Source organism: Alligator sinensis, unplaced genomic scaffold (assembly GCF_000455745.1).
Source record: "Alligator sinensis unplaced genomic scaffold, ASM45574v1 scaffold518_2, whole genome shotgun sequence".
NCBI classification, from domain to species: domain Eukaryota; kingdom Metazoa; phylum Chordata; order Crocodylia; family Alligatoridae; genus Alligator; species Alligator sinensis.
Genome location: NW_005842779.1, coordinates 1 through 22799, shown reverse-complemented (window position 1 = coordinate 22799; position 22799 = coordinate 1). Strand labels below are relative to the sequence as shown.

At 44.5% G+C, this 22799-nt stretch overlaps 1 protein-coding gene across 3 annotated transcripts; it reads right to left on the bottom strand.

Moving 5' to 3' along the window:
* Window positions 1-6742: 6742 nt before the first annotated feature.
* HAUS1 (HAUS augmin like complex subunit 1) lies at window positions 6743-20837 on the bottom strand. Of its 3 annotated transcripts, XM_006034855.3 has the most exons (10): window positions 20578-20800; window positions 18926-19100; window positions 16447-16582; window positions 14232-14366; window positions 13503-13626; window positions 12591-12656; window positions 11260-11331; window positions 9369-9416; window positions 7720-7822; window positions 6753-7114 (listed from the first exon to the last, which is right to left on the bottom strand). In XM_006034855.3, exons 1-9 carry the CDS (start codon window positions 20677-20679, stop codon window positions 7739-7741), a joined length of 942 nt encoding a protein of 313 aa, XP_006034917.1. In that variant the 5' UTR covers window positions 20680-20800; the 3' UTR covers window positions 6753-7114; window positions 7720-7738. The 3 variants fall into 3 exon arrangements, with proteins under 3 accessions (XP_014380769.1, XP_014380770.1, XP_006034917.1); XM_014525283.2 differs by having other exon boundaries at window positions 6743-7822; XM_014525284.2 differs by having other exon boundaries at window positions 6744-7822; window positions 20756-20837.
* Between the last annotated feature and the right edge of the window lie 1962 nt (window positions 20838-22799).

Below are 22799 nucleotides of genomic sequence, written 5' to 3'. Positions count from 1 at the left end.
GCCCCCCGCCCGCCTGTAAGCCACCCACCTGGGCAGCCCTGGGGGGCACTACCACTGCAGTAGGAAGGACTGGGGACCACTGCAGCTTAGGGCCCACCAGCAGCTCGGCCCCCAGCTGCAGGAGAGGTGGGCAGGCTCCATGAAAAAAAACAGATTGGGCCCCTTGCTGCTTCTGCCTTCAGCTTGCCTCTCTCATGGCAGGGGCAGGGAGGGGCAGGCTGTCAAAAGGCTGCAATGCCATGTTGCAAATTAAACTACACGCGGATGTGGTTTAGTTTGCAATGTGACAAACTCATTTAAATCGTAAAAAACCCTGCACATGTACAGCTTCTGCCCAGCGCATGGAGAGTCAGCGGGCGGAGCGGGTGAAATGCAGCCGGGAGCTGGAGCCTTAACTACAACCCTTCACTTTTATTTTGTGCCATCTCCTTCCACTTCATTGCACCATCACCTGTCCCTTCCAGATTAGTTTTATGTTATCTTCCCATTGTGGCCTTGGTCTACCTCAAGGTCTGATACTCTGCACCTCAGCTTCCACTCCAAAATATTACCAGTTTGATGTAGTGGAGTGGCTTGCATCTTTCTGTATAACCCTGAGCGCTATGTCAGTGGTAGCATGGGGCAGCTAGCAGCAGGGCCTCCCATGCCAAACACAATGAAGGGGAGAGACCAGACTAAAAGGAATACTTTATTCCTCCAGGCTGGGAGCTGGGCATGAGGTCAACAACCTCATCTCATGAAAAAAACGAATGTTATGAAACCAAAACTAAAGCCTTGGACAAATATGAAATATGGACCGTGGGATGTTAGAAGTTTGCATATACATGGAGATTTAAAGTGCCTATTAATAAACAAGAAATGGTATAATATCAACATCTTCGCTATGCAAGAGGTAAGATAGCCTGGATGCAGAGATTTTAGGCCAGGAAACCCTACTAATATACGTACTGTTGCCAAAATAAGTTTTGCCTACTGACTTATACCAGTATGCTCAGCTGAAGTGTCTGACATGATATACAAACCTAGGCTAGAATTTTTTTATTTGTTTTACAAACCCTAAGAATTTAAAAGCAATAAATAAAAATAGTGATTTTTACACTCTCATAAAAAAAGTTACATTGCTATTCAAAACTACAGCTAGCCACAAGTAGTTTTGCAAAAAACTTAAAATACTATATTTGATTTTGCTTTGAAGTGTTTTTAAGGTAAACATGTTATTTAAAAACCCGCTATATTTACATATATAGACATTTTCATAGAAGATGTTATAAAAACACTGTGAACATATTTTGCTTTCAAAAATTGGAGGTCTTGGTTTGGTAAAAAAAAAAAAATGTTTAAGTATTTTAATAAAAACTAAACATAATTCCCAAAACTATTATAAAAAATGATACAAAAAATAATTCTCCAACCATTTGGGTTGGTCTAATAAAAGATATCAAATTCACCCAAGGAACCTTGTCTACAAAAAATAATGGTTCTTTTCAAATTGAAAACTTTGAAAGAACTGAGTTGTTTCCAAGAATAGAAAATACTTATCACATTGAAGATTTTTGCAAGCAATAATGTCCAAAAAAGCAATTTCCATGCAGAAAAATTATTAGAAATAATTTTGAATAATGACATAAGTAAAAGCATATTGTCATATTGTGATTGAAAACAATTATCTGAAGCTGGCTCATGTAGCTGTGTTGTGTGTGTGAATGTGTGTGTGTACGATTTACTGTTTTATTTCTGTGAACTTTATTTGGGGATCTATATATTACCTTTATGGAAAGTTTTTCATTCATTCATACATTGACAGATTGTTTTTGCTTTTGTCTTGGTAAAGCAAAATCTGTATTTTGAGGCTAGCATTGCATGTGTCGTTTAGTAAGAAAAGGGGATACAGTAACTTTGTGGTTAAATTATATACAATACACATACAAATAAGTATTTGAAGATAACCATTGAGTCACTAACATGTCAAAGTCCCTTCCAAGCTTAATGGCCCATAAAGCACGCCAGCTTCTATAGCCAATGACATGGGAAAAAAGGTGATATGTCTGATATCACCTGGGATGTGGAGAAGCTTGAGAGTCCAGAGAAGAGACACTTAAATGATTAGAGGCTGAAGAGCAAGCCATACGAGGAAAGGCTGACAAATGCGGGACTGTTCAGTCTAGAAAAGAGAAGACTTCGGGGGGATTTGGTGGCAGCTTACAAATATATCTGGGGAGAGCATAAACGGTCATAAACTCCAGGAAGATTTCAAACTGGATATAAGGAAAATCTTTACGGTTTGTGTGACCCGACTGTGGAATAGATTCCCAGCGGGGGTGGTGCAAGCACCTACCCTGGAGATCTTCAAAAGGAGACTGGACGCACACCTTGCTGGGGTTATTTGACCCCAGCAGTCCTTCCTGCCCAAAGCAGGGGGCCTGGACCGATGAGCTCATGAGGTCGCTTCCAGCCGTAAACGTCTGTGAATCTGGGATATCAGATCTAGATGACTTCAGCACCTCTGTCTGAATGACTCAGCTGGGTTGACTGGATGCAGGCTTTAGGAGGGATTAAACATATACCTTAACCACTCTACCACTGTACCCCATCAACATGCATTTTATTTGTATGTTGATATTCTCGATGGAGAAGCAGTATTTATTTGGGTCAAAGTTATCATCATTGTGTTGTACATGCATATCTTTAGATCTGCTTAAGCGTAACTGTATCAGGGTGTTGGAGCTAGCAGGGGTTATTGCAGGGCCCTTGGCACGGCTTTACGAGTGCTCGTGGTGCTCGGGCCAGGTGCCAGATGATTGGAAGATAGCCAATGTGGTCCCCATCTTTAAAAAAGGGAGGAGGGAGGACCTGGGCAACTATAGGCCCGTCAGTCTTACCTCAATCCTGGGGAAGCTCTTTGAGAAGATCATCAAGGAGCACATCTGTGATGGGCTGGCATCGGGGATGATGCTCAAAGGCAACCAGCACGGTTTCATTAGGGGCAGGTCATGTCGGACCAACCTGATTGCCTTTTACGATCAGGTCACAAAAGCATTGGATGCAGGTGTCACTGTGGATGTAGTCTTTCTGGACTTCAGCAAGGCCTTTGACACTGTCTCCCACCCCATCCTCATTAAAAAACTAGGCGACTGTGGCATCAATGCCTACACAGTCAGATGGATTGCAAATTGGCTGAAGGGTTGTACTCAGAGGGTGGTGGTGGACAGGTCATATTCGACCTGGGGGGAAGTGGGCAGCGGAGTCCCCCAGGGCTCGGTCCTTGGGGCCGCACTGTTCAATTTCTTTATCAGCGATTTGGACGATGGGGTGAAAAGCAACCTGTTTAAATTTGCTGATGATACCAAAATTTGGGGTGAGGTGGGCACGCTGGTAGGGAGGGAAAGACTGCAGCAAGACCTGGATAGGTTGCAGGGGTGGGCTAACAAAAACAGGATGCGTTTCCTGCACTTGGGCAGTAGTAACCACCAGCACACTTATAAGATGGGAAACTCCCTTCTTGAGAGCACAGAGGCAGAAAAGGATCTTGGAGTCATTATTGACTCCAAGATGAACATGGGCCGACAGTGCGAGGTCATGGTCGGCAGGGCTAACCGGACCTTATTGTGCATCCACAGGTGCATCTCAAGTAGGTTCAAGGAGGTGATCTTCCCCCTCTACGTGACACTGGTCAGGCTGCAGCTGGAGTACTGTGTCCAGTTCTGGGCACCCCACTTCAAGGATGTGGACAGCATTGGGAGGGTCCAGAGGAGGGCCACCCGCATGATCCAGGGACAGCAGGGCAGACCCTACAATGAGAGGCTACGGGACCTGAACCTGTTCAGGCTTCACAACAGAAGGCTGAGGGGGGACCTGGTGACTGTCTATAAACTCACTAGGGGGGACCAAAAGGGTTTGGGGGAGACCTTGTTTCCCCTAGCACCCCCCCGGGATAACAAGACATAACGGCCACAAGTTGTTGGAGAGTAGGTTCAGATTAGACATCCGTAGGAACTACTTCACAGTCAGGGTGGCTAGGATCTGGAACCAACTTCCAAGAGAAGTGGTGCTGGCTCCTGCCCTGGAGGTCTTTAAGAGGCTTGATGCCTACCTGGCTGGGGTCACTTGAGCCCAGTTTCCCCCCTGCCCAGGCAGGGGGTCGGACTTGAAGATCTACAAGGTCCCTTCCGACTCTACTTGTATGACTCTATGATAAGTTTTGAGCTATCTGCAACTCTTATTGACTATGACCGTGATCCTACAAAAACTAGAATAGCTGCTAAACTTTATATACTGTGAATAGTCCCACTGAAGTCCAGGAAATGCATATACTGTAATATGTAAAGCTAATTATATGGGCAAGTCTTAACAGGCTCAGGAACCTTCCATTGAAATTGTAGGTACTCACCATCTCTGAAAACTAGGCTCAACATACGTTCAGAGAAAGAGATGGGTTTTTACCTGAAATTGGATTCATTTTAGTCCAGTACATTGAGAGGAGCAGAGAACTTTTTGCATGTAGGTGACACGTGGTCATTCTTAGTTGTATTGTTCCAATTATGAATGTACTTATCAATGAATTCTCTCTCGCTGTTTTTCCCTCACCAACCAGGGGGGTCAGGTTCTTGAAAGTTCCTGTGGTTGGCAAAACCAGCAGGGCTGGGGGAGCAGGAGCTGTGGGTCGGGGGGAAGGGGCACTAGCAAGGCTGTAAGAGCTGTGGGGAAGTGAGAGGAACAAGCAGGGCTGGGGGGGCATTTTCCGACAGTACCTGCTACTTCTCTGAAGTGTGGATACTCAAAACGGTGGTGGGCAAGGGAAACCTGTACTCTAAAACTGAAGAACCAAGAAGTCTTTATAAAAAAAAAAAAAAAGCTAATTGCTAAGATAAAAGATTTCCACCATGTTTATTGATAGCTGGTCCACAGAACATCACAGCTGGCAGCTGATTTGCACAGCTTGTGCAAGAGGTGGCCCAGTTGTTTGATAATTGATCATCCTTTTACATTCACTAACACTAGCAAGTAGCATCCCACTATCTTTGGACATCCCTCCAGTCAAACTTCCTCCCTTGCTGAAGACTGTAGTCAGGCTCTCTACCAGTGTATATGCATTGTACATACTGTGCAGCTGTGTGCACTTATGTTGGTTCTGCCGCTGGAAACTTAGGTATGGAACAAGGTTACAAAAATTAGTGCTCAGCTGAAAATGTCTCAGTGAAGTGTTGTTCCTGTATAACTCTCTACCGCGGTAGTGAGTAGTACAGTTCACGTAGACTGCTGATGTTTTAGAAATCCTCTCTCTTACTACCAAAGCTCATGAAGAATGGAGACTATCTGCAACCAGTGTGAAGAATCCTAATCATATTGTTTCATCCTGCCATTTCAAAAGCCCAAGCAAGACAGCACCTTTCGCTGGTAGGGCGAGAGAACCACTCAAGAGTCAGCTCTCAATGCTGCCTTTAAGACATCACTTTGTACGGTAAGGAAGAGAAGTTTGAGGAGGGTCACGATGGAGGTGGAAGGCAAAACGTTCCAGCCTCCACAGAGCTGCTGCTGCTGCTGCCATTCTGCCGGAGAACCCACATCTAAGCATGACTGCCCCAGCCTCAGACCCTGTGCTGATATGGCCTCAAAAGACAAGACAGAAGCTGTGGAAAGACTAGCTCCTCTCCTATTGTCCCCTCTTTCCATCACCTGCTTTCTTACAATCTAGTACAGCAATGACCCTGCAGGGATCCAAATAGAGGCTCCTGTTTGTTCTTCTCATTTGTTGCCTAAGATTGAGCTTGGGAGCTGTCTTTATCAGGACTGCCTTTGTGCTATTTGTATAGTGCCCTGGTACAATTGGGCTCTGATCAATTGGAAGTCCTTACATATTTCCACAACAGGAAAAAAAAATGCATAATGATGATGAAGAAAGGTTGAAGGAAATAGGTATGCCTACATTGGAGACAATGAGCTGATCAAGGCCCATTATACCAGTTTCCTAACTACAAGAACAACCAAATAATGCAACATGCTTCGTCATGAACTCATGGAGTGTTTCACAAAGTTTTCAAGAAAAGGCTGGATAGGCATGTCTGGTGTGGTCTAGTACCTGCATATTGTGCATGGGCATTAGACTAGGTAACCATTGGGGTCCTTCCACTCCCATGCTTCTATATTTCTATGCTTTCCTATCTGGAGCTGTCCAAATGAGGCCCCGTGTGCTTCCTTGCATGTCTGTTCTTGTTGCCTAGCTATTGCTTTACCTCATGCCTGAACTGTTTTGCTGTGATGTCTCTGGAGTTATATTATATTTCCATTTACTAAGTATTCCTTATAAAGAAGGGGAAGGGGGCAGCAGCCTAACATCTATCAACAAAGCCTTAAAATGCAAAACCTCACCCTTAAGAAATATGGTTTTCACTCTGATTAGACTGCAGCCCCTTAGTAAGGTAATACTGGGAGATTTCAGTTTTAGTTTGAGATGCAAACCATAACCATCTGCAGATTTTTCAATGAGTCATTGAGCTCAATCTGCTTCCCTCAAGGCAGCCAGGTATCCCTCACCAGAAAAAGCACCGCTTGCTGACTGGCTCAGAGGGTCTGGAGGTGGAATAAGTTAAAGGAACCATACCACCTTATTTTCATTACTGTCTTCAACAGGAGCTAGTTATACTTGAGTGAGGAAAGAAGTTAAGTTTCTCCTTAAGGATAGATCAATTGTGTTCATTTCAGAAAAGGATGCGAATAGCAGGAAAAAGCAGAGAATACAATGATCTATGGCTATGCTGGACTGAACACACTGAGTCTCATCCAAACATAGAAACTAAACAGTCGCTTGAGGCCTGGCAAGTACTTGTCTAGGACACTACCTAAGGATCTGGTGCTACCTGATCAAAGCCAAGGAATTGGGGTCAAGCATAACAGGGTGGCCATATGTCCCAATTTGGGCAGTACAGTCCGAGATTTCATGGGCCAGTTGATGAAGGTTAAAACAAGTGTCCTCAAATCACAGGGGCACGGGATGCAGCCTGGGAAGTAGGCAGAGTAGGCTGGCACACTATGCCACTCTGCCTCTGCCTGCAGCAGCATCACTGACTTAGGGGATGGGGGCAGCATCCAAGATTTCCTGTGGTCGCATATGGTCAACCTAAGCATAATGAAAATGTCAGGCCATAAGAAAAGATGATTTGGCTCCAGAAAAAAAACTAAAACACACAAACCCCACACATATACATTTAGTCAGGAGAATCTGTCAACCTGAGATACATTAGGCAATTGGGGTCAGATATTCCCACCACATTAAAGAGAGGAGCATTTTAAGAACAGAAATCTAGAAGCCAGGCAAGACAGAGATACTATGGGTAATGGGGTAGCTGCCTGCCAAGTGAAAAAAATATATATGTAGTCCAAGAAGTCTTCCCAAATACTGACCTAGTTTTATTTCCTGCCTACGGTGCCATCTGGAGGTCACCTACAGTTTTTAATGCCTTATTTATGGCAAAAATCAGACAAGGAAGGAAACCTGGTTTTATTTGTCAGGCTTTGAGAAGAAAAAAAAAAAAAAAAAAAAAAGAATATACAATTTTTACAAGAACAAAGTTATGCAAATCTTTGAAAAAAACAGCTTGATTGCTTGCAAGCACACAGTTTATAAGTGACAAGACAATATTTATAAGTCCAATAGGTTTAGAAATCCAAAAGATCTACAATTAAAAAAAAAAAAAAAAAAAAAGCAACAACCCCCCCCCCGACCTGTTCCAGGCAGGCAGGTTTACATAAATTGGTGTTTTCTGGGTTCTGGGACTGAAAGTGCCAACATGTCTACTTTTGCAGAGAACTCCTCCTCAAGAGCATTCTAGTGGGAGAGAAAAAGAAAGAAGTCAGTAAGAATGGAAATAAATGTTCACATCTGTTAGATCAGTATGCATCAGATAAACCCATATGGATATTTTGTGTATTTATTAACTCAAATAAATGACTAGGATTCTGAGTGAACCCGAAGCTCTCAGTTCTACAAGCAGCCATTTGAGAGCAAGTTCAGCATGTATTATCTTATAGAAGTAGTAAAAAATGCATGAGTCCAAGAACCAAGAAGTGAGGATTACTAGTTCTCATGATGATCCAAAGGGTACACAGTATTTAAAAAAAAAAAAAAATTATAATCTTGTTCCCAGGGCAATTCCTAAATATAAAAAAGATACAGCATTTTATGCCTCCATTGTCTATGAATGATAAATAAGCCAAAAACATATTTGTTACATGAACATCTATGTCTGTCACCATGGCAGCAAAGAGATTTATCTCAGTAGTCATCACAGACTTCATACCTTGGATACCAGTGACCTGTGCTTTGTGGTTGTAGGAATGCAACATTTTTAGAACCAAGCAGCTGGCAAGGGACAAGTCCATGGTAGAATCTCTCATTCTTCTGTGGTATGACGCACAGAATGGGAACGATGGCTATGCCTTAACCCTTACAGTACTAAGAGATGTAGTTAACCATGTCAGTCTGAAGTCAGGCAGAAAAGCAAGGTAGAGATATGCCTTATATACTAAATCAGAGATGTGTCAGTGACCTTCTGCTCACAAAAGCTTACGTGTCTGATTCAGTCACTCTCTACCCTGCCTTTCTGCTTTGTATAAAACTAATATTAAATATACAAATCAGGCACATGGAAAAAACAGCTAATCGAATGCTGAAAGAAATTCATGGGCTTCACATCCTTCTCTGAAAGGCAACTCAACACTGCTAGGTCACTCAAAACTCCAAGGGGAAAAGTTCTGCTGTTGCTGAAGACAAGACATATTTCTGAAACAAAAGGTGATCTGAAACGTTGTTCCCCAAGACAATTTTTCATTCTGTGCTGTACTACTGGGGAGACATCGATTCTGAGCAGCAGTTTCATGTTCACAGTGGTCCTGGATACTCATGGGGTAAGCTGCTACAACCCCATAAGGGCTTCAAAAGGTAGCTCTGAATAAAGTACTTAACATCAGTCAAGCCAGGAGGTGACAGAGCACAGATGTCATCTGCATGGTCCTTATCAAAGAGGAGTGTTTGTCCTCCAGTCCAGCTACTGACTGCAAAAAGCACCAAGTGCCTCCACCACCCTTCAGGAATCTGAGAGTGGCAATGCAGTCAATAGCACGAATAGCAAAAGCACCACCAAGGGGGCATGCAGACAATTAGTTCCTCGGCCTGTTCATCTCATCAACAAGCATCATTTCCATTTTATCTGAGCCATAGTTTCATCTAGATCTTATTCTCTGGAGTGCATCAAAACTAGAATCTGAGATAAACCCTCAACCAACCAAATGCATATAAGAATTGGGAGTGTTGGGCTTGTTCTGAAAGCAACAGCATGCATTTTAAATCTCCATTAGCAACAAACCCCACTTACCAGCTCCCGCTTTACTTCTTCAATCTTTACTCGAGCAAGGGAAGGATTCTAAAAAGAAAAAGGGTATGTTAAGTAAAGGTGATGGTTCTTCAGCTTGAATCAAGGGGCTCCCTCAACCCCCAATTTTAATGAAGGCAGACAGGGAAGTGAGGGCTACAATGGAATGGTTTAAACAAATGATCTCGATATGCAGCTCCTAGGTGCAAGACCTTCAAAAAGAGGTCAATGTACCTACAAGACATACTGAAATTAAAAACTATGCTAAAGGCACATGGGCAAAACCCTCTCCAAGGATGTGGGAGATCTGTGGAGGCTGGAGATGGGACTGAATTTGTATGACTTGGTGGGGAGCTACTTAAATGTGTCTGTGCTTCTGCTCCCCACATGTAAAAGTCAGAGTACTGCTTCCCACGAGTGTTGTAAGGCACTCGGGTACTATACCAACAGAGGCCATGTTAGGTAGCCAAGACAGACAGAAGTGCAAATCTCAAACCAGCGATCCTCAGCTACTGAGTCAGGACACCCTGGGGTGCTGCCAGATTTTTTGAAGGGTGCAGTAACGTGAGAATGTAAGGAGACAAGTGAGATGTGATGAAATAAGCAGATGGACACAGGCCAGGTTTGTCCCTGCCTGGACAATTTTCTACCCTCAATTGCCAAGCCCCTCTGCAACACAGTAAGCACTGTAATACATAAATTTGTTTTTGAAATTGGGTACCTCTTAATCCACAGAAATTATGGAAGGTGCCTCAAGTCCAAAAAGGCTGAGAACTATTGGTGTAAGACTAGGTCACCATCCCTGCATCACCTGTAACTGCTGCAGCACTTTCCCTAGGGAAGATCCTTCACTATTGATTTGAGAAAGGAATGCCAGTTTAGCAATTCATCGGCTTCCAGAGGAGCTGTGCAAGTGCTGCAGACTGTCCGCCAAGCAGTAAGCCATCAGCTTCATGCACAGGGAGGCGGTTGGATTCTTTTCACTTTATGACTTAACAGATGACTAGTTGGCTCCAGTTTCTTTAAACAAGTGACATTTTCTTGCAATGTTCTTGTTAGCTAAAATGGTCTCCGATAACAAGGATCTTTCCTAGTTTACGTCTACCGATTTCTTCCATACACAAAGACTGCTTTATGGAAAACTTTGCTGGTATCCCCACTCTCCAAAGAACAGCTAACAAAGTACTAGCACATCCAAGCCTCCCACCAAAGTTAAAGGAAGTTGTCGAGTGCTGAACACTTCCACATGTCAGGACACTTAAATAAGTGTTTAATACAGGTTAAGCACCTACACCTGGGACCTGTGTTTTTAAATCTTGGCAAGGTTCTCCAAGTACTGTGACCATTTATACTGCCATTCAAATGAACAATGGGAGTAGTACAATGTACCAGCAGATCCAAAGCATGATTTATACACCTTCTAAATATATTGATAAGTCTTCAGATATTTTATTTTTCTCCAAACTTTCCCAGCTAATTCTCCTTGATGCCTAGCTCACCAAAATGTTTTATCTGGGTCATATTCCTATGCATCAATGGTAACAGAGGATTTAAAAAAAAAAAAAAAAAAAAAAAAAAAAAAATCACTCCAGCAGAGCCATTTACTTCCATGGGCCTCGATCGATGTGTAAATAACCTTCTGTTGAAGCACAATCCTCTGTCTAGACAATTTATTTATGGAATTGTCACAGAGATTTGGAAACAGCACAACTATGAGTCTGTTAAGGTCGTTGTAACAAAACCTACTTCCATATAAGCGATTATATGTATAATATTGCAGCTCTAAACATAATGCCACTGCAGAAATTAGGCAGACGGTGAAACTTCTGCTATTGCATTGTATGTGTATCTATCTAAAAACTGTGTGAAAACCAGAACATAGTAAAGTAATTACAGGCGTTAAGTCCAGGTAGGACTTCAGTTTCTTCTTCAAAGGCCTGGTCTGCTGCTTTAGTTCAGCTAGTTTCTGCGAACAGAGGAAAGCAGATGGTTATATTACACAGTCTAATTTGGAGTTAGTGATGCAGATCAATTAAACAAACATTAAGTTAACAAAAGCATTTCTGAACTCCTAGACGTTTTAAAGTTACAAGGAGGCCCAGTGTCCTACTAAGAATCTAAAAATCTTCAATCGTTAATTTAGTCATACCCAGTAAAAATTAGACACTGGTGTAAATATGGAATTTTCCCTTACGAAAACATACAATCTCTTTTCAGGGAGCACTCCCAGCCGGTCTCAGTTTCCTGATCTCTAGGAAAGGAGATGGCAATTTCAGTCCAAAACCCAGAGGGCAGATATTCTTCTTACAAAAAAGAAGTACCACTACAACTGGCTGTGCAGCCCCTTTTCAGCTATCTCGGAGGCCAATGACTAAATAAACCAAAAAGAGTGTGTTGTTTCACTCGCACACCTTGAGGTTGTCCTAAAAGGACAGGGCTGAAGCAGATAGTTGTAGTGGCATGGGAAGCTTCTGCTGTTACTTCTGAGGCTGTACCCATGCAAAAGGATGAAGAGGAATTAATTCTTTATAATGAAAAACCAAATGCTTTTCAGAGCAGTCCCTTCCTCTAAAAATTAAAAATGAAACCATCATGCATTATGATGCTGGATTCAAACTCGTATGTTACAGATGCCTATATTTAAAAAGGTACCTATACCTTATGAAGAAGTGTTATTGATAGATTTAAGTCCAATAAAAACATTCTGCTTGACACATTGTGGGGTGCAAATAGTTTCCCAGGGGACTGGCTCATGAGAATAATGTGGCTATTTTCATTGTTCAAGCTATGCAAGAAATAATACATCAAGAATGGTGAAAAGTATTTCACCCGTTTGAAAATGTGTTACAGTACTAAATAGTGATAGTCCTGTTATGAGGAAAAAATAGCCCATATCCTATGGGCTTCATCATCACAGAACTGTTAATGAGTAACACAGGAAGCATGTTTTTTAGAAACAAAGTGACTTGTGAAAACGTCCTTTTAACAAGTTAACCCTTCATGATTTTGCATTACATTTAAACCATTATATGCAGATAAATAGATGAGGAATCAAGATGTAAAGTTTGGATCACAATTTGAAAGGACACGGCCACAATTTTACAAGCATTTGGATGTGTCATTTTGTGTTGGACTGATCACAAAGCAGCGTGTATCCCCATGGATAATGTTCTTTCTTTAAATTACCCAAAGGACCAAAGGTCCATCTCGTCAAAAAACACCCACCTCTGAGAGGCTCACTAATGACTCATGTGTCAGGGAGGGATCCATCCTATTGGCAACAAGCTGCTCCTACAAGAGAAAAAAAAAAACCAAACACCACAGTTCCTTCAGTCTGTAGTGAATCCTGCTCTTTTATGGAAACACACAGAGGTAGTCTATGGGTGTCAAAGATGTGGCATACAGGCCTTTTGGAGAAGCTGGGAAGTTGAAGGAGAGTCCTACTATCAAACTCTGGGATATGGAGCCCTTCTAGGGATGTGTTTTCGGCAGAGGGACAAGCAATGGGAGGTTAATGCCACCACCACTCACCTTACTGGAAGATCCAGCCCCCAAGGAACCCTGTGGTCTGGGGCTCTATTACACCAAGTGCACAAAGATGCTTTACTGCTTACTTACGAAAGTAAAGCACAGAGGGAAACAAAAATGGTTTATGGCAGCAAGAACGTGTAGTTAAGTGCAAATATCAATGCAATTTTAAATATGGAGTTAGTTGTTACAAAGCTTCATATAAAAGCAATGTACCTTTCTAAAAAAAATAAATAAATAAAAAAAAAAAGCCAGCATGACTCAAGATCTGATAAGGCCATGAGTAGGATGTCAACTATCATACATTGCCAGTCTGCCCAAAGGAGGATGACAAAAATTACAGCAGTGCTGGGAAGCTTAATTTCTCATAAAACACCTAATTAGCTCAATACTGGGTTTCAGAAACAATTAAGGAACTAATATACAATGCACATTACACTGCACCCCCCCCATAAAAAAGTGCGACAGTTGAAGCAGACTCCCCACTGTGGGAGGCTGAGAAGCTCCAGGAATGCATCTGCAGGTTAGTGAAAGTCTGTGTGTTAAGGCCCAGTTTGACAAGGCAATGCCTACCTTTCACAATAACAATGCAAGTTCCTTTACACCAACCTCTGCAGCCTTGATCCTGAATTTGAAGTCCTCAGATTTGTTCTTCAGGAACTTCATGTTTTGGGTTCGGCTGTCAGCTTTGGCCTTTTCCACCATTACATGTTCTTCTGTTTTCTTAAGGTCGCTTTCAGAAGAAAGAGAGAATAGTTGCTTTTCAGAAAGAAAAGTCAGGGTCAGTGTATGCAATTCACTAACTTTCATCTAAATTAAGCCCTCACATAAGCATCCCAGAGCGCCAAAGTCAAGTAGAAAACTAAGTTTCATTCAGTCCACAACAGATCACTCCATCAGCAAGGTGAGATTTTCATGTCCACAGACTCCCAAGGTCCTGGGATAGTCCCATTGATCTCTAGGTGTCTTCATGAAAAGCCAGGACACCCGTACACTCTCTCAGAGCAACATAAAATTTGACTTGCTTCTCTACCATCTACTGATGTGTTATAATAGCTGCACACCTTTCCATTCCAATTCTAGAGTAAGCTACATCAATGTACAGAACTGGTTTTATACTAGACTATGCATTTGTCTGTCTAGGTCCTATTTGAAATCAATTTACTGTAAGGTCCTGCAACTGACATTATAAAAGTTGCTGTAAACTACAGGCATGCGTTTTAAAACTGAAAATTCATCTTTACCGAACACAGTCAACATGCAACATTTCAGAGACCAATAAAAACAATTCCCATTTCCACCTCCTTCCCCTCCACCATGTTGCTTCCCCTTACTCACTCCTGAAGACGTTTTTCTAGCACCAGTGCTTTGGTTAGCTTTTCCCTAAAGGTGGTCAATTCAAGTTCCAATTCTCTATTCCTCGATTCCACTTTATGCAAGTCTGAGGTCAAATCATTGATAGCAGGGATGAAGCTAACAAGATAAAAGATTTCAGGGGCATGGTTAGAAAGTGGTATCATCTGATCCTGAAGCTTATAAAAATCATTTATTTTCTCCCTTTTATTTCTTGAGTTTGCTCTTGTATAGTAGCAAACCCAATGGCTGTCAATCAGTATGTTGAAACTATCTTGTTTCAACAGACTGATTGGTACCTATACCTCTCAAATAACTAAGAACTTCTAAATACTGTAGTGAGATACAGCCTAACATTTTAATGGCTGTATGATACATTCTACATTTACGTAGCTCCTTTCATCTCAGTATATTTTACAATCAAACTTGCACAGACACTGGAAAAGCAGCCATGTTGTGGTGGAGGCTGGTAGCCAGCCCAAGCGCAACTGCTGAAGTAGGGAGAAGAAGAACAAAGGAAGAAGGGGTCTGTAGCAGGACCGATTCTGAAGGCAGCTGTGGCACCTCCTGGTACCTGAACCTATCCCCACTCCTGCTACTCAAGGCAACCTCACTGTTCTGCCTGGTACACCTTGATGCAACTGTATTTTATATTGGGAGGCTGTTCCCCAGAGTTCCTGAGTATCTCCTGAGACTGTACTTGATCGAGCTTCTCCTGCTTTGCCAGATGCCCTTGGTCTGCCTCTTGACAATGGATACCCAAAATCTGCTATCCCATTCTGTGCCTCACTGGCACCGCTTCTAACTTAGCAGGCCTTACCAGCCCTCTGTTCCTTTGGTCACTAACTTGCCGTAGGGCTTTAACTGTGGCTTTCAGCCACCCCCATTGTCATGCTCATGCCTTACAGATCTTACTCTGGATTCATTTTTTGGGGTCCTCTGGCCATCTGCCCACCAGGCTCTTGGCCACAGCCTGTTTCTGGGCCCTTGGTCCTGTTCTGGCTTCAGCCTCTCTTGGGCTCCAATCCCTCAACCCAGGCTTTACCCCTCATAACCTCCACCCATCTCTGGGCCCCAGGCCCCGACTCGGCTGAAACCAAGTCTGCATCAAGCTACACAATTTACCTGCTTCTCTACAGAGACTGGGGGCTAGCCAATAGGGCTGTGCGAAATGTCACCAGCTGTTTCAATTCAACACTATTTTGGCTCATTTTGAGCTCGAAGCAGTCAAATCAAAATCAAAATGAAGGGCCGCGAAACATTTCAAGTTTCAAAGCCCTCAGCAAGGTGGTGAGAGACAGAGGAGAACTACAGCTGCGCTCCCAGCACCAGCTGAGTGCAGCCCTGGCATTCCCCATCTCCGCTGCTGGGCTAGGAAGTCGATAACAGCACAGGGGAAAGGGAACTGAGCTTGGGCTCAGTTCCCCTCCCCAGCGCTCTGATCAGGCAGGGGGGCAGAGAGTCAGCCCAGCTGGGCCAACTTCCCATCCCCTGCCTGATGGCAGCGCTGGGGGTGGGAAGTTAGCCCAACTGGGCTGACTCACCATCCCCAGCGAAATGTCAAAACAGCCTGTTTCCGCAGAACGGAACGAAACAGCTGTTTCAAATCTAAATGAAATTCGAAACAGACCGCTGTTCCATCGAACTGTCAAAACTCAAGGCGAAACAGAACAGTGCCATTTCTCACAGCCATACTGGTCAAGGACGGCTCCCATTCCCCTGCAATGCAACTCAGGGGTGAGGGAAAGGAATCAACTAAGAATAAATAGTCAATTAGAGCTTCCCAGTTCTTTGCCTGAACCCATGTTAGAACAGTCTGGGAGCTACTGTCATGTGCCAGCTGGCAGGAGAGCCCAATGAACCATATGCCAGACAGAGGTAGTCAGAGTGCCAGATACTGCAGCCTCCTGCCTGGGTTCACTCCATCTTCAGAAGCAGGGGCTGCAGAGAGGGAGGCACAGGAGAAGCCTGTGCCATCTGTACATCTCTTAAGGCTCCCCCACATCAGAAGAACCTCCCAGGACGAGACTTGTGGATGGTTCCCATTCCTTTTCTTGATGGTATTTTGGTAGCATAAGAGTGGAACAGAGGCAGAGAACTGGCCCCAAAGTTCTGCTTGTAGCCTCTAGTCTGCAAAGGTTGGACAACCACTGACTTAGATTGCCCTTTTAGGAACACCAAAACGTGTGGGAAGAGTTACCTTGCTAGGGAAGTGTCCTTTGTCTCAAGTGCCATTGCACTATCTACCAGTGCATTCAAATAGTGGGTGCCCATCTTGGACAGACAGGTCAAGGAAAGGTTCACGCTTTGTGCGAGAAGATCCTGTAGGTAGTTGGCTGCAAAAACACAGGAGTCATTACTTAATATTTGTGAAGTCATACATAGCATTGTACACACTCAATACTAAGACAGTGGACAGGTTTAACAGTTATACAGGTATAAACTATTACAACAGCACTGCTACCTCTACATGCTTCTGCAGCAATGAATGCATTGCAAATCATTGCAATTTTACCCTGCTTCACTCAGTAGCTTAGCTTATCTACACTGCTGCAGAAGTGTGCCAATCCAAGTTATATCGTAACAGCTAGTGACTGCTCCCCAGATCAAATTCCTCCTTCTTCTTTCAAAGATGCGGAACACTACATTATTCTGCAAGTTTGTTGAAGCAAAGAGCCCGACCACAATCTGATAAGATGCAGTAAAGAGCCCAGTACGCTGTGTATTATTTTGCAAATATCTACAAGTATATTAGTGTTTATTTGATGGAGCCTCACTGGAAAGACGCACATGAAAAATTCCTGCCACCAATGTTTTTTCAATGCTTATAGTTTATGTTACAATATCGTAACACCCTGCCACAGGGCGCTAACCACTGCCAGTGGCAATTTGTGGAATCCTGGGGCACCAGCTAAATCTATCCTTTTGGTTCCTTTGGGCTAGTGAGGAACCTCAGGATCCCAGTATGGGGACACCTCCTATAACAGCACTCTGACACAACAGATAACCATTTACAAGAGATGTGTATTAATTTATATTCAAATGATTACATGCATACATTTATATTCATATACATACACTGCTACCTGTTCTAAGGTTTAATTCATGACTCCATTAATTTATGGAATAGTACTAACTAACTTAATGCTTATAAATATATGCAACTTCATAACAATATAGGTACACATATAGGCTGATGATCACACCCCTGGTAGAACGACAGTAGATCTATTCCCTATACAGTAAAGCAACCTTATGTGCATCCAAAACGAGAAAGAAACAAAAACAGGGACATCACTTCATTTGTAAAATGATGATACAGGCCGGGTAGGTCTGTCATAGATGCCCAGAATAGCAGTCTTTCAGTTGACTGCTGTTGCCTTGAAGTTGTCTTAGTTCAGGCAAGCGTAATCAGGTGCGGGTGCAATGGGAGCTCCCTTGATGGCCCCGGGGCCCTGCTCCCGACGATGCCCGATGCCCTTGCTTGGCCTCCTGTAACATAACCAACCTGTCCCATAACACCCCTTTCTGCCCTTCAGACAAGGCTGCTGGGTCTACTTTCCTGGTTGCTCATTCCCACGGCCCTTTGACACTTAGTTAGAGCTTCTCCAGTGTGCCACTCTCCCCCCCACATTGTCCTCAGCTGCACTCTCACTAATTGAAGCTGGTCTCCCCTCAGGATCCCCCATGCAAGGGTCCACTACAAGGAGAGAGGGCTAAGCCCACTCACCAACTCCCAGCCCCAGGTGCTTCCCCTTTAATCAGCTAGGGCTCACCTCTGTGCTCTGCTTGCTTCCCTCACGCATGGAACAGGTGGTTCAGCTCCTGCAGCCTCCCACACACGCTGCTCCGGCCCCCCAGGGAGACCCCTGCAGCATCCTCACAGCTGTTTGTCCCTCCCTCCACTCCCCAACTATCCTTCACACCAGATCTCATCCTGGCTGCAGAATTCTGGGGTCTAAGACAGACCCTGTTTCCAGGGCCTGAAGGCAGAATTGCTCCAGTCCTTTCATTCTGGTGTCATCTGGGGAACAAGAATCTCCCCGGCTCAGCCTGGCTTTGGCTTGTCACGAGATAGACTATAACAGAAAGGGTACTCGCCCATAGTGGGTGTTAGACTGAGAAGGGTATCAAGTGAAAACCTTGCAAGGGATGTCTCTTCAGTATTGGAAATGTTAAAATAAAATTAGGATGATGGCCTGATCTGCTCAGTTTAAGAGATATTTGCACTGCATGTTACCCAACACTCTCTCTGCAATTACCTGAGAAGTTAGTGAATAGCAGCACTGCTCTTTCAAAAAAATCCAAAAGCACTCAACTAGTAGGAGACTTGCATTGTTTCAGGCACTTGAACACCACTTTCCCCATCACCAGCACCCTTCTGCTTTTAGCACTGCTATTTCAGAGCTTCACTATCCAGCCTTGCAGTTTGGGGAAGTTCAGTGGCTAAAGCTGCTGGTCTGTATTTACAGTCTGCTTGAGCTGATCCAAGAAGCTATTATTGGGCAGCCTGGCATCATCAGATAGTTTTGTTGGGAGGAAAGCATTTTTTCAATGTAGTGTGTGACACGGTACAGAAGTACTGGAGTGAAATCATAGCTTACTGGCATCTTTTTATAACAAGTTAACAACTTTATAAGTCCATTTCCTGTAATCAGAACCCAAAGTTCCAAGCTTACCTTCTAATCCATATTCCGCTGTCTTCTGTTTCATGTCATCCATCAGCAGAGAGATGTCCCTGTCCCTGGTTTCATTGCATTCTGCAAGTTGGTGCAAAATGTCAACAGACCGTGCGTTCACTTTGTATTGTGGAATGGGCTGGTCCCCATACACTTTTTTTAGCCATAAAGTAACCTGCCAGGAATGTGGAAGGAAATAATCAGATCAGTGTAATGCAGGGGAAATAAAGAGCAGAGTACAGAACATGAATCCTAGTCCTGTTTGTCAAATCTTGCCCACACTTCAAGGGGAAATTGCTTCAATAATAAGAGGCCAACAATAGGCAATGATAGAAGCACTGGCGCAAACTGAGCTCAAGCAGGGTTAGGCCCTGGACAGACAAATATATATTCGCATGACCTGCATCATTTTTAGGATGGGCAGATGCGCAGCTATCCCAGAGTAAGTACAAAGTGGCTCTTATATACCAATTTGTAGCAGTAAGAAGCACCTACTGCTCTTAGATGGTAGGAAAGCTTGTGACAGCCTGCGTGCCTTGGAGAAATGGTTATGCTAGGAGGGATATGGACAGACAAAATCTAGATGAGGATGGAGCTGGGCTTTTCTCAGTGGTGGAAGATGACAGAACAAGGAGCAATGGGCTCAAGTTGCAGCAAGGGAAGTTTAGGTTAGAAATTAGGAAGAATTTTCTCACTAGGAGAATAGTAAAACACTGGAACAGGTGGCCCAGAAAGGTGGGGGAAGCTCCACCCGTGGAGGTTTTCAAAACCTGGCTAGACAAAGATTTGGCTGGGGTGATCTAATTGGGGATGGTCCTGCTTTGACCAGGGGGTTGGACTAGATGCGACCTCTTGAGGTCCCTCCCAACGCTAATTTCCTATGATGCTATGACCTGCGCAGGCAGGTGTAGCAATCTAGTCCGTTTGGGCTCTGACTAGCAAACCAAACAACAGAAACATCAAGCAGTGCCCCATTATCCCAGTACCCACACAGCTTGCAGGATTCATGAATCACAGAGAAGTCAGAGTGGAAAGGACTTCCCTCCATAGGTCTAGTCCAGCCCCTTGCCTGAAGCAGAATCATCCCTATCCAAACCACCCTATACAAATCCATCATCTAAAATGCTTCATTCAGCTGCTTTCAACCCTGACAATAAGACACAACTTCGTCTGCCATAGATAAAGCAGGGAGACCAGGGCAGCCAAGGTCCTGCTTTTACAAAAGGTTCGTAACATATGCTCAGAAGATCCCAGGTAGCGAGCGCGCCACTAGAGAAAGGCAAAACCGCTCTGACCAGCACACACACATCTGCCCATGGGGTAAAACACCTTCCTGACCCCAAGTACGGCAACCCTGAGTGGAGGGGCAACACCAAGGGTGCGCAAAACAGCTGATCCAGCCCGCAGCCGGGCTCCATTACCCAGCCGCCCCTGCCCGCATGGCCGGGCCAGTCTCCGTGGAAACCCCAGAGGTATGGGAAAGCTCGAGGCTGAGGTTGCCATGGAGACCGGCCCCAGCCACGCTGGCAGAGGGCAGGGCAGGGGGCTGTCGGGATGTCAGGATGGGGGTGGCTGGTCTGTAGCCTGCAGACCAAGGCACCGGGTGCGGGCTGGCTCGCGCTGCCTGGCTAGGCCTCGGAGGGCAACACAACCTGGCAGATCCGGCCCCAAGCAACTCCCTGCGGGGCGGCGCGCGACCCCGAACTCAGCTCCCCAAGGGCCCGGGCGGCCGCGCTCTTCCCCGAGCTGCCCATCCTGCGCCCGCAGCTCCGGGCCTAGGGAAAGCAGCCGGCCCAGGGGAGGGGACGGGACGGGACACGACACCCTCACCCGGACCAGCTTCTCCTCCATCCCGCCTTGAAATCCTCCCGCCTCCTTCCCGGCAGGCCCCGCGCCCCGCCTTAATCGACCAGACGGGAGGGGCCAGCGCGTGTCGATAACGTTGCCGTCGCGTGCATTCTGGGAGGTGTAGTCCGGCTGGCAGGAGCACTCCGCAGCGCGCCGGGCGGGGAGAGGCTCCTTGACGCCTCAAGTGTGGGATGGAAACAAATCAAAAGTAATACGTGAATAAGCATCTCGCGGAAAGGAATGAATCGTTTTGTTTACTAGCAGAACATACAAAAAATTAAAGAGTATGAGTGAATGTATTTTAAAGTATGCGGTTGCTTAAATGAATGTATAGAAATATATCGGTGTCCTCCTGGTTAATCAAGACGCATGCAAAATGTAGTATAAAGGGTAGATTGATGCAAATCAACATTTTGCAGTTTCCCACCAAGCTGGCCTTTTTTCGGCAAATTACCAAAAGGTAACGCAGTAAGATTCAAAGCAATCCTTACAATCGGGATTTTCTGATTGCTGAGTAAAATATAATGTCAATGTAAATAAACTATAAAATATAAGGAAAATGAAGAATGTCAATCTCTGATTTGACTCAGTGCCCCCCAAAGTAAAAAGCCTGTTGCTAGGTCATGATGCATAGATGCAAAATTGTGACAATCGGCAAAGTGGCTTATAGGGCAGATTCTTCTCTTTGTCCCTTTTGGACACTAGGAAGAGCTCCTGGGTCTTTTGTGTTTTTCTTTGGCCTTATGGAGGGAAGGCGGCAGCACGCCGGGCCGACATCTGGGGACCCATTTCACAGTCAACTCCCTTTGTACGTGACACGCGGCATCTCAGACTCCCGCACGCTTCGCTCAGCCCTGGGCAAACGTTGCCGCCTCACAGAGTAGGTTGCAATTGTGGTGCGATTTTTCAGGCGGTGCAACACGTTGCGAAGGATTGTCTGATTAGATAATTTCATGGCGATCTAGCATCAACGCACGCAGCTGTCCCTGAAGCAGTCGAATGGCTGTGCAATTTAGATAGCAATCTATGAAAGCTGCAGTATTGCCAGCTCATGATTTTTGGCATTATTCTTAAAATCTATGTTTCAGGAATGTGAAAAACTTATATAGCTAATTTTATATATATATCTTTTACATATAATTATATTCATATTATATCTAATTTGATATATATATATACATATATACACACACACATATATGTGTGTGTGTATATTTATGTATGTGTGTGTGTGTGGGTGTGTGTATAACTAGGTATATGTATATAATTATATGTAAATTATATATATATATATATATATTATATAAAATTATATATATACCTAATTCGATATACACACATATTTATTTATTTATTTATTTAGCTATATAAGTTTTTCATTTTCCTGAAACAGACTTGAATGCCAAAAATCCTGAGAGTTCAGAAATTATTTAAAAAATCATGGGATTGGCTACAAAATAAAAAAGTGCTTTTTATTGAATAACAAGGGGGTCCCTGTTTGCTGCCCTCCTAGTTTGCCCCCCTGCACCCTGCCAGCTCCAGGGCTCTGCATGCAGCACAGCTCACACAGCCCTGAACTGAGCTGACAGTCTCGCGAGAACACAACAGCTCCCGGACGAGAACAAGGCGTCCGGCCCCTCTCTTGCTTGAAGCGGGAGGGCGGGGCCAATCCAGGCCCCGCCCCAAGTCCCCTCTGTCTGACCCCTGCCGCGCCTGAGGGGAGCGCGTCAAGGGCAACCGACACGGTAAATAATTAAAAAACGGTCCTGGTTACACAGAAAAGCAGGGAACGCGTTCTTTATAAGGGAAACAGTGAAAACGTGAAAAATTAGTGAGAATTAGTCCTCTCGCCGCCTAGGGGCGGGACAATGGAGGAAGCACTTCCGGGGCAAGCGGACGTTTCCCCCAATGGCGGCGGGCGGGGGCGGGGCCTCCCGCCGGAAGGGGCGGGACGGCGGCCATTTTGTGCAGAGCCATTGAGGCGCTGCGAGCCGCCACTGTACGAGTTGCTGCCACCGCCGCCTGG

Excerpts from the sequence above, each read along its gene's own strand:
- HAUS1 (XM_014525283.2), bottom strand. The coding sequence starts at position 20,679 with ATGGGCAGCTCGGGGAAGAGCGCGGCCGCCCGGGCCCTTGGGGAGCTG. Across the intron at positions 19,101-20,577 it reads CTTGGGGCCGGATCTGCCAG|GTTACTTTATGGCTAAAAAA; the intron begins GTTGTGTTGCCC and ends CATTCCTGGCAG. Across the intron at positions 13,627-14,231 it reads CTAGAAAAACGTCTTCAGGA|CGACCTTAAGAAAACAGAAG; the intron begins GTGAGTAAGGGG and ends TTCTTCTGAAAG.